The following is a 13,844-nucleotide window of genomic DNA, read 5'->3' as shown; positions in this document are numbered from 1 at the left end:
TTCATGGGAAAGCTATAATCTTTCCATATCTGATTTCTTACCTTTTGTAATAGAAGTCACGAATTTCGAGTGTGTTCCTTAGCTGTGCAAAGAATCTCAGAAAGCAGAAGACCCAATATATAGAAGATATCCCCAGATACCCTACAATAATTGCTCTTGAAAATGTAAATGGAACTAGTGGGTGCTTAAAGAGAGCTTCATTGAAGAGATCACATTGCTGCTTTCCTGATTGCACTGCCTCAATGCCACACTTGACCTTGCTCAAACTATGCCAATCGACATATAACAAGAAGAAACCAGAGAAAAAAATAGTAAAACCCACACTCAGGAGTTCCACTATCCACTTTGTGATTATGCACCAGAGTCCTTTTTCGCAATAATAATTGTATAACCTTTCAAAGAAAAGATCAAGATCAGCAATGGGCTCTGCCTTCAAGCTTTCGCCATTTAAAAGACCAGAAGGGCTCTCACTGTCAGCATCTGATAGCCTCTGATAGTCAGACAACTCTATCTCAGGAGGCACATCATGAAGCAATCTTTCGGTCATGGACGATTCGCCATGCCGTCGCCATTTGAATCTCCCAAAATAATTTGCACCCTTCTGCTCACCTGACATTTTATTTAACTAATAGCTTGTGAAACTCTCCAGTCCATTCGCCCAATCACGAAGCAATCAGTCTTAATACATGACCCAACAAAATAAAAGGGAAACTCTAGATGGCCAATATGCTGCAAATGAAAAAACTGAGGTTAAACAAAAACCCAGTTGCATTTAATCACAAACTAAATAAATCATAATACACCATGTAAGACTGTACACAGATTTCATATCGAGATCACTAGAGAACATTTTTCATGCTGACTCTTTCAAGCCGATAAAACAAAACAAAATAAAACGAAAGTTCAAGATCTGATTTTTCTTTTCTTGAAACAAATAAACTAATTTAACTTTTTTAAGGCACGTCGCCCTTAAATGGAAGGAAATCCAATATTCTCAGAAATGGAAAAAGGCATTTCATGCATGAAAAAAAGCTGTACAATAAACAATCAAAGCAAGCTTGAAGGATTGCATGGAATGAATTTATAGGTATGACAGCATGACTATAATCGCAGTTCACAAACCCCACCATGTCCAAAACAGGGTCAAGTTTCGGTGAAACCCAAATCTGTTTTGCCTCATTTTTTAACCATAGAATAACCCTAGCAAGTTTAGAAAGATTGGTACTTCAAAACCCTAGCACAATTTTAGAAGGACCAACCTTTCGTTAATAAAGGTCTAGGTTTCTTTATAAACTTCTTGTATAACTAATCCCAACTCAACGTGTATTAATTTCAATGAAAAATAATAATTAACAACTACACCTTTCCCTTCATGTTTCACCTAAAAGAATTCCTAAGCTAAATATGTATTGTGAATTGCTGCCTCTCTCTCTCATCAACTCTCGCTAACATTTACCTCGGCTTGTCTCTCTCCATTTGAAGAAGACCAATTCAACTCACTGTATTTATATTCTCTCATATTCCTTATGTTTTCATTTTCGTCTACATGCATCCTCTCCTTAAAAAGATTAAATCAAAGGTTACAGTCTTTGGATTACAAAATCTATGCTCTATTAATGAAAAGGATTTGGATGGGAGTGCTTGTGAGCGTGTAAGATTTTATTCCTAAACTACCCTTTCAAATATATTAATTTCAAAAGTACCTCTGTTTTATTCCAAAATACCATTTTTTGTAAGAACTTCAGTCATTTACACAATGCAAAAGTCGTCATCATCATCATCATCTGAGCCTTATCCTAAATATTTGAGGTCGGATACACGATTCTTGTTCTACCACTCTGCTCTATCAAGGGCCAAAGTATTAATTCAAAAAATGCCCCTGCTTATAACATATTTTATTCCTAAACTACCCCAACTAAACATTAGTCCCAAAATAACCCTAATCAAAATGACCCTAAACTATCCCAATTCAGAACTACCCCTACTTTCTAGGTTTCACAACATCCTAAAAATTCGAAATCCTAAATTAAAGGTTATCTAATAATTTCACTCTTTAAACTATGTGACTATGCACACAAAGCCCATTGCGAGTTTATATGTATGAAAACTCTTCTTTATATTTTAATTTTCTTGTTCCCTTCATAACACCTTTTTTAAAATTATATTCCGCATTTTGCAATACAAGATCCAATTAGAAAATGGTTGTTCTATTGTTTGACCTACCTGGTTTACTCGCAAAGTTGTGGGTCATCCGGATCCAATGTCGATAAAGTCTGGGTGGGGTCTGAGTATGAATACAAGAAGCATGACCGTAACTTAAATATCTTTATTAACAAAACTTAAATTATTTGTCAGCGAAGATTATGGAAACCCCCTTGACTCTATTTTCTAGACATCCTCCCCCCCTAATACTTTCTAAACCACACCCTTAACCCCATAAATACTTTTTTTTGCTACCAACCCCCCAAAGTCAAAAAAGTTTCTAAGGACGAAAATAACCCTTCAAGTACACATTTTCGTCATGTTTCTGTCACCCATTCTCACAAATACAAGTTTCTCTAACCTAGTCTGGCACAATTTGTGCCACACCGGTGACACAAAAATGAATCGGACCGGCACAAAAAGATGTCGGTCCAACACAAAAAAAGTGTCGGACTGGCACAAAAAGAGTGTCGGCCCAGCACATTAGAGCCGATCTGACACAAAGAATGCGTCAGACTGTTTCTATATTAAAGTTGTGCTGGACCGGCTTAGAGAGAAATAAGGGAAACATGGACAAAAAAAAGAGGGTATCTTGGTTCCGAAAAAGTCAACTTTTGTACTTTGGGGAAAGGCTTGCCAACAAAAAACAGTATTATAGTTAATAGTGTGCTATCAAAAGTTTGGGGGGGAGGACGATGCCTAGAAAGTACAAACTGGTGGGAGGGGGGGAGGGGGGGACCATAATTTTCCCTATATGTTATAAACATACTTAAGAGGGCTTAGTTAACCTTTTTCTCAAAAAAAAAAAACATATTTGAGTGGGCTTGATATATAAAAAACAATACGTTGCTAGGCAAATACCCTTATCCAGAATGGTAAGTGGCTTTACAAAGGTTGAGCATGGTACCCATCAAAGCAGCCTAAGTTGTTGCTTTTTTTTTTACTTTTACAAATTTGTTGTAACATTAACATGGGAAAAACACACAATTGACTAAAAAAATTAGGAAAGGACCCAAAATTCTACATCCTAGCAAAATATTGTAATGTCTGGAGTATAATACTTAGTACTACCACTAGTTGGTGGTAATGCATTTTCAAGGTACTTACCCAAAAAAAAAAGGCATTTTCAGGGTGATACAAATGGTAGTGCATTCCTTGTCCTGCATAATTGAATCTGCAGTGCGTACACACCATACGACTAGTGTAACTTATAGTGAAAAAAATCAGGTTCTTATGCATTAGCTTCCTCACATAATCATGGTTATCCTTCCATATTCCGTATTCTTGAGTGACTCATTCTATATTCCATCTATCTGCTACATTACTTGTGCTTAAGTTTTCCATATGGCTCTTTAGGTTGGGCCTTTTATGCTCATATAACCCACATTTAGGTTGGGATTTTGAATATGCCTAGGTGCATCTTGGAAGACTGATATAGAAGGGTAAAGTAAGGATCAGCAGCACATTAGTCAAAAGTGATAAGAATGACACATAGGGCCAAATAAACAGAGTGATAAGCGAGCTCTTAAACAATAGCAATCATCATCATCGTCAGAACCTTTTCCCAACTAATTGGGGTTGGCTCATATTCCGGATTTATGAAAAGTTTTGGTAAAGTTTTATGTTGGCTGCGTATCTAACACAACCCACCCCCTTTACCCGGGCTTGGGACGGGTTAAGGGAAAGTTTAAGGTCCTTACCATTCTTAGATCATCTTAAACAATAGCCATATCCAAGAAATCCAACTTAAAACATGCAGCCAAAACAAAAGTACACTTTTTGGTTCTAGCAATAAGCTGAGGAATTTTATGGTGTAGGGCTGATATGCCACTTTCGATCCCCAAGGCATGTAAAAGTGAAAATAAACTTCGATTCGCAAAACATTATTTTTTGTCAAAGATGCCAATTTTTTAATTTCAACTATGGATTTCTAAAGGCAGATCTTGGTGTAGTCAGAGGGTGGTTCTCTTGGTCTAATAACCAATTGAGCAGAAGATGCATTAGAAGAAGGTTGGACCGGCATTAGCAACTACTGATTGGGTTTTGGCCTTCCCTGAATCCAATATCCAGTTACTCCCTAAAGGCACCTCAGATCATTGTCCCTTACTCGTCTCTATTTCTGATTTGGGTCCAGTGGGGTTCTATATGTGGAACCAGCATCACGGTTTTTTAGATGTTATAGTGGCGGGGACACCCATGTATCGCTTTGTTGCTAAACTTAAGACGGTTAGGGCTGACCTTAGGTTATGGAACAAGGATGTGTTTGGCTATGTTGGGGAATCCATTGCAATAGTTCGACATCAACTATCATCTTTGCATGATAGCGTACACACGGATCCTAACAATGAGATATTAATATCTGAGGAAAAAGAATGTACTCAGAAATTACAAACTCGTCTGGGCCATGAAGAAAGATTCTGGAGGCAAAAATCACATCAAAATTGGTTCAAAGAGGGGGACTCCAGTACCAAATATTTTCATCTATCGGTTGTGGTGAGAAGGAGGAATGATAGAATTATCTCTTTGAAAGATCAGCATGGGAATTTTTTGTCTACTGAGGTTGACATTGAAAATCATATGATTGGCTATTTCAAAGACCTATTGGCTCAGGAGAGCAATATTGACCTGCACATGGTTGATCAGTTCTTGTTGCCATTTCATCTCAATTCTTCTCAGAGGGACAAATTAGTGGACGTAGTAAATATGGAGGAGATCAAAGAATGCATTTGGGATATGAAAAATGAAAGTGCCCCAGGTCCTGATGCGTTTTCAATGGAATTCTACAAGTGTGGATGGGAAGTCATTAAAAAGGATCATTTTCTGACCTTTAAAGATTTCTTCACTAAAGGTAAGCTTCTCAAGTAACTCAATTCCACTTTTATATGTTTGATTCCTAAAGTGGATGCACCTAAGGTGATGAAAGACTTTCAACCTATAGCGTTGTGTAATGTTTTGTACAAAATCATCAGCAAAATAATTTATAATCAGCTATGAGTTGTTCTTGATGATTTTATCGACCCTAGGCAGGCTGCATTTTTGAAAGGTAGGCTTATTACAGATAATATTCTTATGGCACATGAACTTATGTCTTTTTGCCAAAGGAATGCAACTCGGCCTAAAATGTGTCTGCAAATCGATTTGAGCAGCGCCTATGACAGGGTTTCTTGGGATTTTATTGTGGGTAGGATGCATAATTTGGGTTTTCCTGAGTTATTTGTTTCATGGGTTCGCTTGTGTATTTCCACTTCTTCCTTCTCTGTTTTGAGGAATGGCTCACCCAACGGATATTTCAAAGGGAAGAGAAGTTTGAGGCAAGGGGATCCTCTATCTCCTTATCTATTTTTGTAGGCAATGGATTTCTTTAGTAGGCAGCTTGATTGTGCCATGTTCCAAGGCATGGTTCCCAGGGCGTTTTCTTCAGGGTGTGACTATGGGGTCTCTCATCTTTTTTATGTTGATGACGTGCTTATTTTCTGTGAGGCATCCATTTCTTCTGCCACTGCTATGCGTGAACTTATTTCTAAGTTTGAAAGGAGTACTTGAATTCATCTAAACGCAAGGTTTTTTTTTTTTTATGCTTCACGGGAAGGACGTGGGAGAATTCTGAGGGAGTTAAAGTTTGTTGAAGTAGTCCTCTCAGTCTGCTATTTGGGCCTACCATTATTTCGTGGACATCTGAGGCACAGTTATTGCCATAGTCTGGTGGGTAAGGTGTTCGGCAAGATTGGGTCATGGCAGCCTTTATGCCTCTTTTATGCAAGTCGACTTCAGTTGCTTAAGTCTGTACCCGGAGCATCAGCAGTTTTCTGGTTATTATCTTTTATTCTTTCAAAGAAAACATGTAATATGATACAGAGGAACTTCTTATGGGCCGGTGAAGAAGAGAAAAAAGGTGTTCATCTTATAAAATGGAAAACAGTGTGTCTAACTCTGGCTGAAGGAGGTCTTGGGATAAGGGAAATGGAGGATTTCAATATTGCAGGAATGATGAAGTTAGCATGGAGGATTTTGGAAAATCCATCCTCGTTGTTGGCATGGTTCTTCAAACATCGATATTATAGAAATTCCTCTATATGAGGCTGAACGAAGAAGATGTTCTCATGCATGGAAGGAGATTTTACTTGGCTTATTTCACTTGAAAGGCAATGTATAGGGAGGAGGATTTCAGACTTTAGCAGAAGTTCACCTCAGTCTTGGGTTCTATCACATCCCACATCTGATTTTTTGAGAAATATATGGAGGGAGGTTGAGAATTATACTCTTCCTCTACAGCCCAAAAAGGATTCACTGGTCTAGATTCCCTCTGCTAATGGCCTATTTTCTATTAAAGGGGCATGGGACTTTATCAGGCATCAAGGTTCATCACAACCTATTTTCCATACACTTCGGTCCTCTAAATGCCACCCATGGGCGAAATAGTTCCCATGGCTGGCTTTGCATAATCGATTGCCCACCTCATTTTTATTGTAGCAGCAGGGTAGGCAACTGGACTCTTTATGTCCATGTTGTAGCAACCATGATGACAGCCTTGTCCATCTATTATTCCAATGTGCTTTTGCACAAGGTGTATGGAGATCATTAGCTTGGAAATGTAAAAAACGGTTTGTCCTTGGTACTTTTGTCCCTGATTTACTTAGGTGGAGGTTATTTTTCAGGTTTAAATCACATGGACTTCGTAATATTTGGTCTTCCATCTTTTTTACTGCTATTTGGTTTCTATGGTAAGAGCGCAACAGAAGAGTCTTGAAGTCAAGACCCACTAAGAGAGAGCTTAGTGTGAAACGGATTACCTTACATGTTCAGGCACTAGCAAAAGTTAAAAAGTGGTCTTTCCATTTATCAGAAAATGCCATAATTGATAATCTTCAGATAACTTGACGTCAGATGAGGTCAGAATCCCTTATTCCGATGGCGTGGTCTTTTCCTCAGAATTACAAGCTCAATAGTGATCGTGCTTCCTTGATAAATCCAGGTTTAGCAGGTGGTGGTGGAGTCATCAAGAACATAGAGGGCAGTCTCATTGCTGCTTTTGCAAAGCATTTTGGTTTTGCTTCTGATAACCATGCAGAATATTTGCCACTAGAGGAAGGAATTCAATTGGTTCATCAAAGGAATTGCTTTCCAATACAGATAGAAAGTGATTCAGTCTTGCTTGTGAATGTCATTCAAAATCGATGCAGTGCTCCATGGTAGCTAAAGAAGATTGCAGATAATTGCTGCACCAGACTTTTTCTCATCGATGGTCTATTACACATGTTTTTCGGGAGGCAAACATAGTTGTAGATGCCCTTGCTAAGAGGGCATCTGCTGGCCCCAGTGCTACTGTGTGGCGCCATAGATCACCAGATTTTCTTTCCTCTCTTTTATTACATGATCTAGAGCAATTGCCCTACTATTGGGTTGTACGTTAATTTCCACAACTCATTGATTTAAATCCATTTTATTTGCTTCTTACCCCAGATGTTAGCAGCAAAGGCCTCAAGAGGTATCTATAGCCCAAACACTTATTGCCATAAGATCTGACATTCCAAGCCCGTAAGATAACAAAAAAACAAAAGAAAAAGTGAGTACTTGTTATTTGTGTTTGATAATAGAGTGCTTATGCTTCTCTTTCCCAATTTTTTTCTTTTAAAATTGTAACCTAGCACGTTTCCAGTAATCTCCATGGGAAGCCTCTAACCTCAAGAAGTCATTTAATCAAATCAACGTTTCAAAAAGCGTTCGGCGGCACCTAGGCAGGCGCCCAAAACCTGGGCGGCCCAGTAAAATTTTTGTTTTTTGGGTTTTTCTCCCTCTAAATTAGGCTCTAATGGGTTTTAGGTTCAAATGAACCTAAAACCCACAATTTTGCACCTTTAGTATTAAAAAAATGATCCAAAAATACCCTCAACGAGGGACATTTCCGCCCCTAGGCGGGTTCTCGGGTGCCTAGGTGGGCGCCCAGGGATATCCGCTTTTTTTTGGCGCTTAGGCCTGAGCGATATGCCCAGGCCCACGGAACCGTCTAGGCGAGGCGGTCCGCTTTTTGAAACACTGAATCACATTGAGATAATCATCCTTTGCCTCACTGGGGCACAACAAATGCCACAAATGAATTCTAAAATACTCCCTTTGTTTCACAAGTCACAAAATACTCATCTTTATCACCCTCCAGGTCTTGGATGATAAGTAGAATCCCCCTGTCCATCATCATGAATAGAACACCTCACAATAGATGAACACCAAATAATACATTTGATATTCCTTAACAATTCAAGGCCAAGTAGTTCATTGAGGTGAGAATCCAAGTCTCACATAGTCTAGAAAATGACACATAATTATATCCAAAAGGATCCAGTCGATAAGGTTTTTACATATGAACTATAGAGATTGCTATTTAATCAATGGCCTAGGGGGTGGTGAGAGCTTCTATTTGTTGCATTTCCATGATAAAATCCTCAATTTTCCCCCGATTCTTGATGACCATTCCCCCTCTTATTCTTTTTATAGGGGTGAGTAAGCTAAGACTTGAGTCCTGAACAATAGTGCCACAAACCAAGAAGCTCAATGTAATGACTATGTCCTTCATTGAACAAGAATTATGATTTTAATTTATACAAAAACGCATAGAGTTCACTACTTTCTAAATGAAGCTCAGACCTAAGCAAATTATATAAGCATATTCAAGCTTCCATTCAATAGTGTTATGCTCCCTTCCTAGGACCAACAAGCAGGACAAGGAGATACACAAAGAGCAAGAGTTCAACATCCACCTCCTAGCACAAGTAGAAAATATACTAATTCACTTCCAAAACCAAAGTAGGGTCATTTGATTGCTTTTTAATGCCTTGTGGATCATGAAAAGTTGGCGAGGAATCATAGTACTAGAAGCATTGATGTATAGTCCAGGTAATAGGAGTGTGGCAATAATTCATGCATGAGATGGTGAAAACAGTTGCTCCAATCAAATGGTTCAGAGGAGTAAGAATCTTGGATGGATTCCAGTTGTCCGAGACTTAGGGATTCAAGAATCAAAGGAACCTATAGCCTAGTGAAGGACTGGTTTAGCTCTCAGACTACGTAATTTTGGAAGGAGTAGATGGAGCCCGGGTAGCTCATGAGATTTGTTCATCTCATACACGCTGCATAACAGATAAGATTAGGAAGCCAAGACCAAATAAGTTAGCACTCTCGAGATTGTACAAGAGGCTTCCATAGCGTACCATTGACTATCGTGTCCAACCGTTTGTTTCTACAAAGGATCAGAAGGACTAAGAAATCAGTGCAGAAATCGGTTGAGACACTTTCTGGAATTATACCTTGATTCATGTCAGTGATTGCCCCAAACAGCTTTGCCTCCATCTAAATGGTAACCTTAGACAATACTCAATTGACAGAAGGTCAAAGTCAACAGCCAAATCTCTAAATAAGTAGATGAAAGGTGTCTATTAACGACTCTAAAGCACACAACTTTAGAAGAAAATTTCTGCCCGATATCCATGGAGAACGAATATTCCTGTACCAAGAAAGAAATGATGAAACATGGATCTCAGAAAATTTTCTCTGAAAGCAGTTCTCACCTGCAATATTTGAACAAGCGCATAATGGTTTTGAGGATTAGGACCTGCCTAGCCTGAGGAGATGGAGGATTCTATACTTCAGACCATGATTGCCAATGATGAAAGTAAACTAAAGGCGCCCAATTCCTTGGAAAACCCCTTAGGGTCTGTTTGACAACCCCCTAATATCCTAATATTTCAGGATAATATAAACTCTATAGTAATTGGAATTATACAAGTTACTATGCCCTGTTTGATAGGACCAAAGTCTATCTTCTTATATTCAGATAACCTCCAAATATCCCAATCCCCAAAAATTCAAATCGTAGTTGAATTTTGGGGGATTCAGTTCTAGCGTCAAAATTTATTGCGTCTCTCTCCCTCTCTCATCCACTCATAACCATATTTTTTCTCTCTCCCTCCCCGTCCAACAGCCCCTTTCCTATCATTCAATTGAAACCCTCTGCCTCTATCTAATCAGAGACCCTCTCTCTCCCCCCCTCAACAGAGACCTTCTAAACCCTGATATCTCTCTCACACTATTTCATGGTACTCTTCCTTGTCTCTCTCAAGCCTTCATTGCCATTAGCTGAAGAACGCAAAAACGTTAGAGGCATGGATTTTCTCTTTTTTGTGATAACTCCATTAAGAAGACCTGTAACTCCACTACGAGAGGTTGGCAAAGATAAAGAGTTTACAGGTTTGGGTTTTTTTCCTCTGAAATAACTCCATTACGAAGACCTGTAACTCTATTATCAGAGGATGGTGAAGATAAAGAGTTTACAGGTTTGGGTTTTTACTTCTTTGAATTAACTCTATTGCTAGAGGAAGGCAAAGATAAAGAGTTTACAGGTTTGTGTTTTTGCTTTTCTGAAATAACTGAATTGCCAAAGGAAGGCAAAGATAAAGAGTTTGTAGGAGAGAGAGAGAGAGGGATGGCTAGAGATAGTGAATTGTTTTCTCGAACATAACATATAAGAAAGCAAGAGAGAGGGTTGGTTTCTCAAGCGTAACATATAAGAGATAGGGATGGATAGAGAGAGAGTGATTTGGTTCCTCAAGGGTAGGATATGAGAGAGAGAGAGGAACCTGCCTCGGTGGGGAAGAAATAGAGAGAGATTTGGGTATAAGCTATTTGGGTGGCGTGGTGGCCATGTTTTTGTGGAGAAAAGTGAGGGAGGTCAATGGAGAGGTAGATTTTAAACCCAGGAGATCAATGGAGAGGGAGATTTATTTTTTAAGGTGTTTTTGGAGTAGAGCGAGAAGAATGGCAACCAGAAATTTCTAAGTGAGACGCCAAGATCTCTACGATGGAGAGTTTGGGCAGACCTCTCCTTTGATTCAAAAGCACAATTCGTGATGGTTGAGGATAGGCACTTTGTTTGAGCATTCTTCTATACACGTAAGGAGGAAGATAGTGCTAACGAGAAGGCTTTGGTTTGTGCCATGGAAGCAGCGCTGAGAAATGGCATGATGGCACGATAGGAGTGTAGATGAATTAGGGGTTTGCAGGTTTGGGATTTACCTTCTCTGAAATGATATACCTTCCCTAAAATAACTCCATTACCAACAGGCTTGGAAGGTGTGGCTGGAAAGCCGTTCTCAAATATGTACCAAATATAAAAATAAATAAAGTTATAACTTTGTCAGCCATAAAGTCCAAAATTTTCAAATTTATGAAAAATTTTAAATATAGTTAGACTTCAAATACGCACATAAAAAGACATATCATGATAATATAAAATCAAAGCAAGGCAATGCCTTTATTCATATGTCTAAAAATTTGAATATCCAAATCTTGTGTTGTCAAACATACCCTTAAGGCAATACTTCTCAATAAATCTGCATCGAATCTAATGTTATATGTTTTATCTGGGTGAAATTGAGAGTCTCCATTATAAGAAAGAAAAAAAGGTAAGACTCTCTGAACTGTTAATATTAGCCACAAGTGGGGCAATTTATTGCCAATATAAATACTAATGTTGAAAAGCTCTACCTTTTATGATATGCTTAGAAACCTATATCCATGTAAATCTTGTGATCAATGCCTTGGCCATATTTGACTTACGTTAAGGTTCTTGACTATAATATGCATGGGTGTCTCATTCTCATGATTCAAGTGTTAGCTCACCAGCAATTGCTGAACAACAAATATAAACAAGAAATAAAAATAAGAAATTGGGAATAGCCTTGACATAAAAATGACAAACAATTACACTTAGTTCTCGGAATGTGTAAAGTTGAAGTCTTTGGTAAAACATACGCTTTACTTCAACAGAACCAAGTTCATAACTCATTAACTCACCTAACCTAAACTAAAAAACCTCTATTACACTGGATGACTTGAAACAACATACCACATCCCCAAAGGCCTCCAGCTAATTGAGAACATATTCCATGAAAGAACACGGAAGATATTCACACCCAACCAAGTGAACCCATATTTAAAGTCACAATTCCACATAGAGACATGATAATAGGAGTACAAACAACAGCAAAAAGGAAATCCAATAACCAGACTCACCAGATTTGGAAAATAAGGCAAATTTCGCTCGATAGCACAACAAAAATCAGAAAATTCAATACCCTGACGATAATTGTCATAGAATAAAGCAAATTTACTGGAATAGACAAAGAAACAGCTTGAATTCACATATAAATACTCAGAATTAGAAGCATAATCATACCTTTGCATCGGTTCAGGTCAATATCATGAGGAAATCAGAATTGCAGTCGCAGTTAGGATGAGCCACTGGAGAACCCAAAAAAACAATTACAACAAAAGAATAGCGCGTGTGATTGAGATATCAGGAAAAAACAAAAAAGGGCGACAAGGGTTTATATATATATAAAATTCGATGTGGGTTTTATTCCTCTTAGAGAGAGGAATAAAGGAAGGGGACTCCGCAAAATACGTGGAAGAGATTTGGTTTTGGAGGCCTTCTCTAAGTTGGATACACGTAAACTGTGACTCTCTCTCTCTCTCTAAAATTGCGTCTCTCTATCTAAAATTCTCTCTCTCTCTAAAATTGTGTGTCTCTCTCTCTAGAAAATTGTGACTCTCTCTCTGTCCAGCGGGCGAGACGCCAGAGACTCGAGAGGAATGAGAGAATTCGTAAAAATCGGAAATTTTATTATTTAACTTTGGTTACGCGTTCAAAATAAACATTAATATGCAAAAAGCGCATGATTCTAGAAATTTACAAAACTCGACTCCACCGTGGAAACTAATATCGAAAGAGACCCTACAAGTGAGAAAGCTGAATCCTCGTCATCCGATTAGATAAAACCCGCTGGGGTACTCGGAATTGGCCACGAGGCGAGTTGGTATGAGTTTAGGGGGTCTGACTGCAAGGGTTGAACCCCTACCTGACCTACCCGAGGGCTTCCTATTCAGGTGTTTTTTCGACCATCCTGTCGGGTTTCTTTTAACCTGGATGTATCTGGATCTACCGAGCCAGTTAGCTTGGTGACATCTCGAGTTTGGTGGTCCAAGTTTGAGATCTTAAAAAAAATTATAAAAATTATAAAAATCTAAAAGAAATATATTTATAATATATTTTCTATCATTTTGACAATGATTGAAAAAAAAATTTCATCATTAATTAGATTTTTTCTTTTTTTTGGATTATTTTTAGAAAACCTCCAGATACAAATTAATTTTCAAAATCTAGTTTTTCATTTTTTTTAACCTCATTTTTTTGTGTTTTGTTTAAATTTATTTAAAATATATTTTTATCATATTTTGAAAAAATATAAAAAGAAATATTTTTTTTTTATCATATTTTTGAAAAAAATCAGGTTGCACCCGGCCTAGGTCGAGTTCCATGCTTGGTTCACGCTTTCCCACACTGCACATATCAATTCAGTTCAAGAAAAATCGAAATGGAATGGTTTAGATAAGCCAATCAGTTCAACCGTTCTAACTGAGCAAGTCCTAAGCGGTCAAAAAAGTGTTAAAAATTAAAAAAATACAAAAAAATATAATAAAATATGAAAAATATATTTGAATAGCGCATATGAAATTGAAAATTAATGAAAGAAATAAATTTTAAAGAATTGATTTGTGTCCAAGGGTATTTTTGAAAATTTCAAAAAAAATGA

General features: G+C 37.9%; 2 protein-coding genes across 5 annotated transcripts in view; one reads left to right on the top strand and one right to left on the bottom strand.

Annotated features, from left to right (window-relative positions):
- The window catches only part of APG9 (autophagy 9 (APG9)), a 33,484-nt gene extending 20,598 nt beyond the window's left edge, over positions 1-12,886 (bottom strand). For all 4 annotated transcript variants that reach the window (XR_016059772.1, XM_088872643.1, XM_006827434.4 and 1 more), the window contains exons 1-2: positions 12,428-12,886; positions 42-729 (exon numbers count right to left, since the gene is read on the bottom strand). Coding sequence is in view for 3 of the 4 variants with exons in the window: in XM_088872643.1 (XP_088728769.1) it covers positions 42-616 (575 nt within the window). In the remaining variant the exon portion in view is untranslated. The remainder of the gene's footprint in view (positions 1-41; positions 730-12,427) is intronic.
- On the top strand, positions 4,399-6,949 carry LOC148781397 (uncharacterized). The gene is made up of 2 exons (XM_088871064.1): positions 4,399-5,050; positions 6,858-6,949. The coding sequence occupies exons 1-2, from the start codon at positions 4,399-4,401 to the stop codon at positions 6,947-6,949; spliced, it is 744 nt and encodes a 247-aa protein (XP_088727190.1).
- Positions 12,887-13,844: the final 958 nt, after the last annotated feature.

The sequence above is a fragment of the Amborella trichopoda genome, chromosome 7 (assembly GCF_054954075.1).
Source record: "Amborella trichopoda isolate Santa Cruz 75 chromosome 7, AtrichopodaSantaCruz75HAP2 v2.0, whole genome shotgun sequence".
Lineage (NCBI taxonomy): Eukaryota > Viridiplantae > Streptophyta > Magnoliopsida > Amborellales > Amborellaceae > Amborella > Amborella trichopoda.
Note: the sequence above shows the minus strand (reverse complement) of the source record. Positions and strands in the feature narration are given on the sequence as shown.

Excerpts from the sequence above, each read along its gene's own strand:
- LOC148781397 (XM_088871064.1), top strand. The coding sequence starts at position 4,399 with ATGTATCGCTTTGTTGCTAAACTTAAGACGGTTAGGGCTGACCTTAGG. Across the intron at positions 5,051-6,857 it reads TAAAGATTTCTTCACTAAAG|GTTTAAATCACATGGACTTC; the intron begins GTAAGCTTCTCA and ends GTTATTTTTCAG.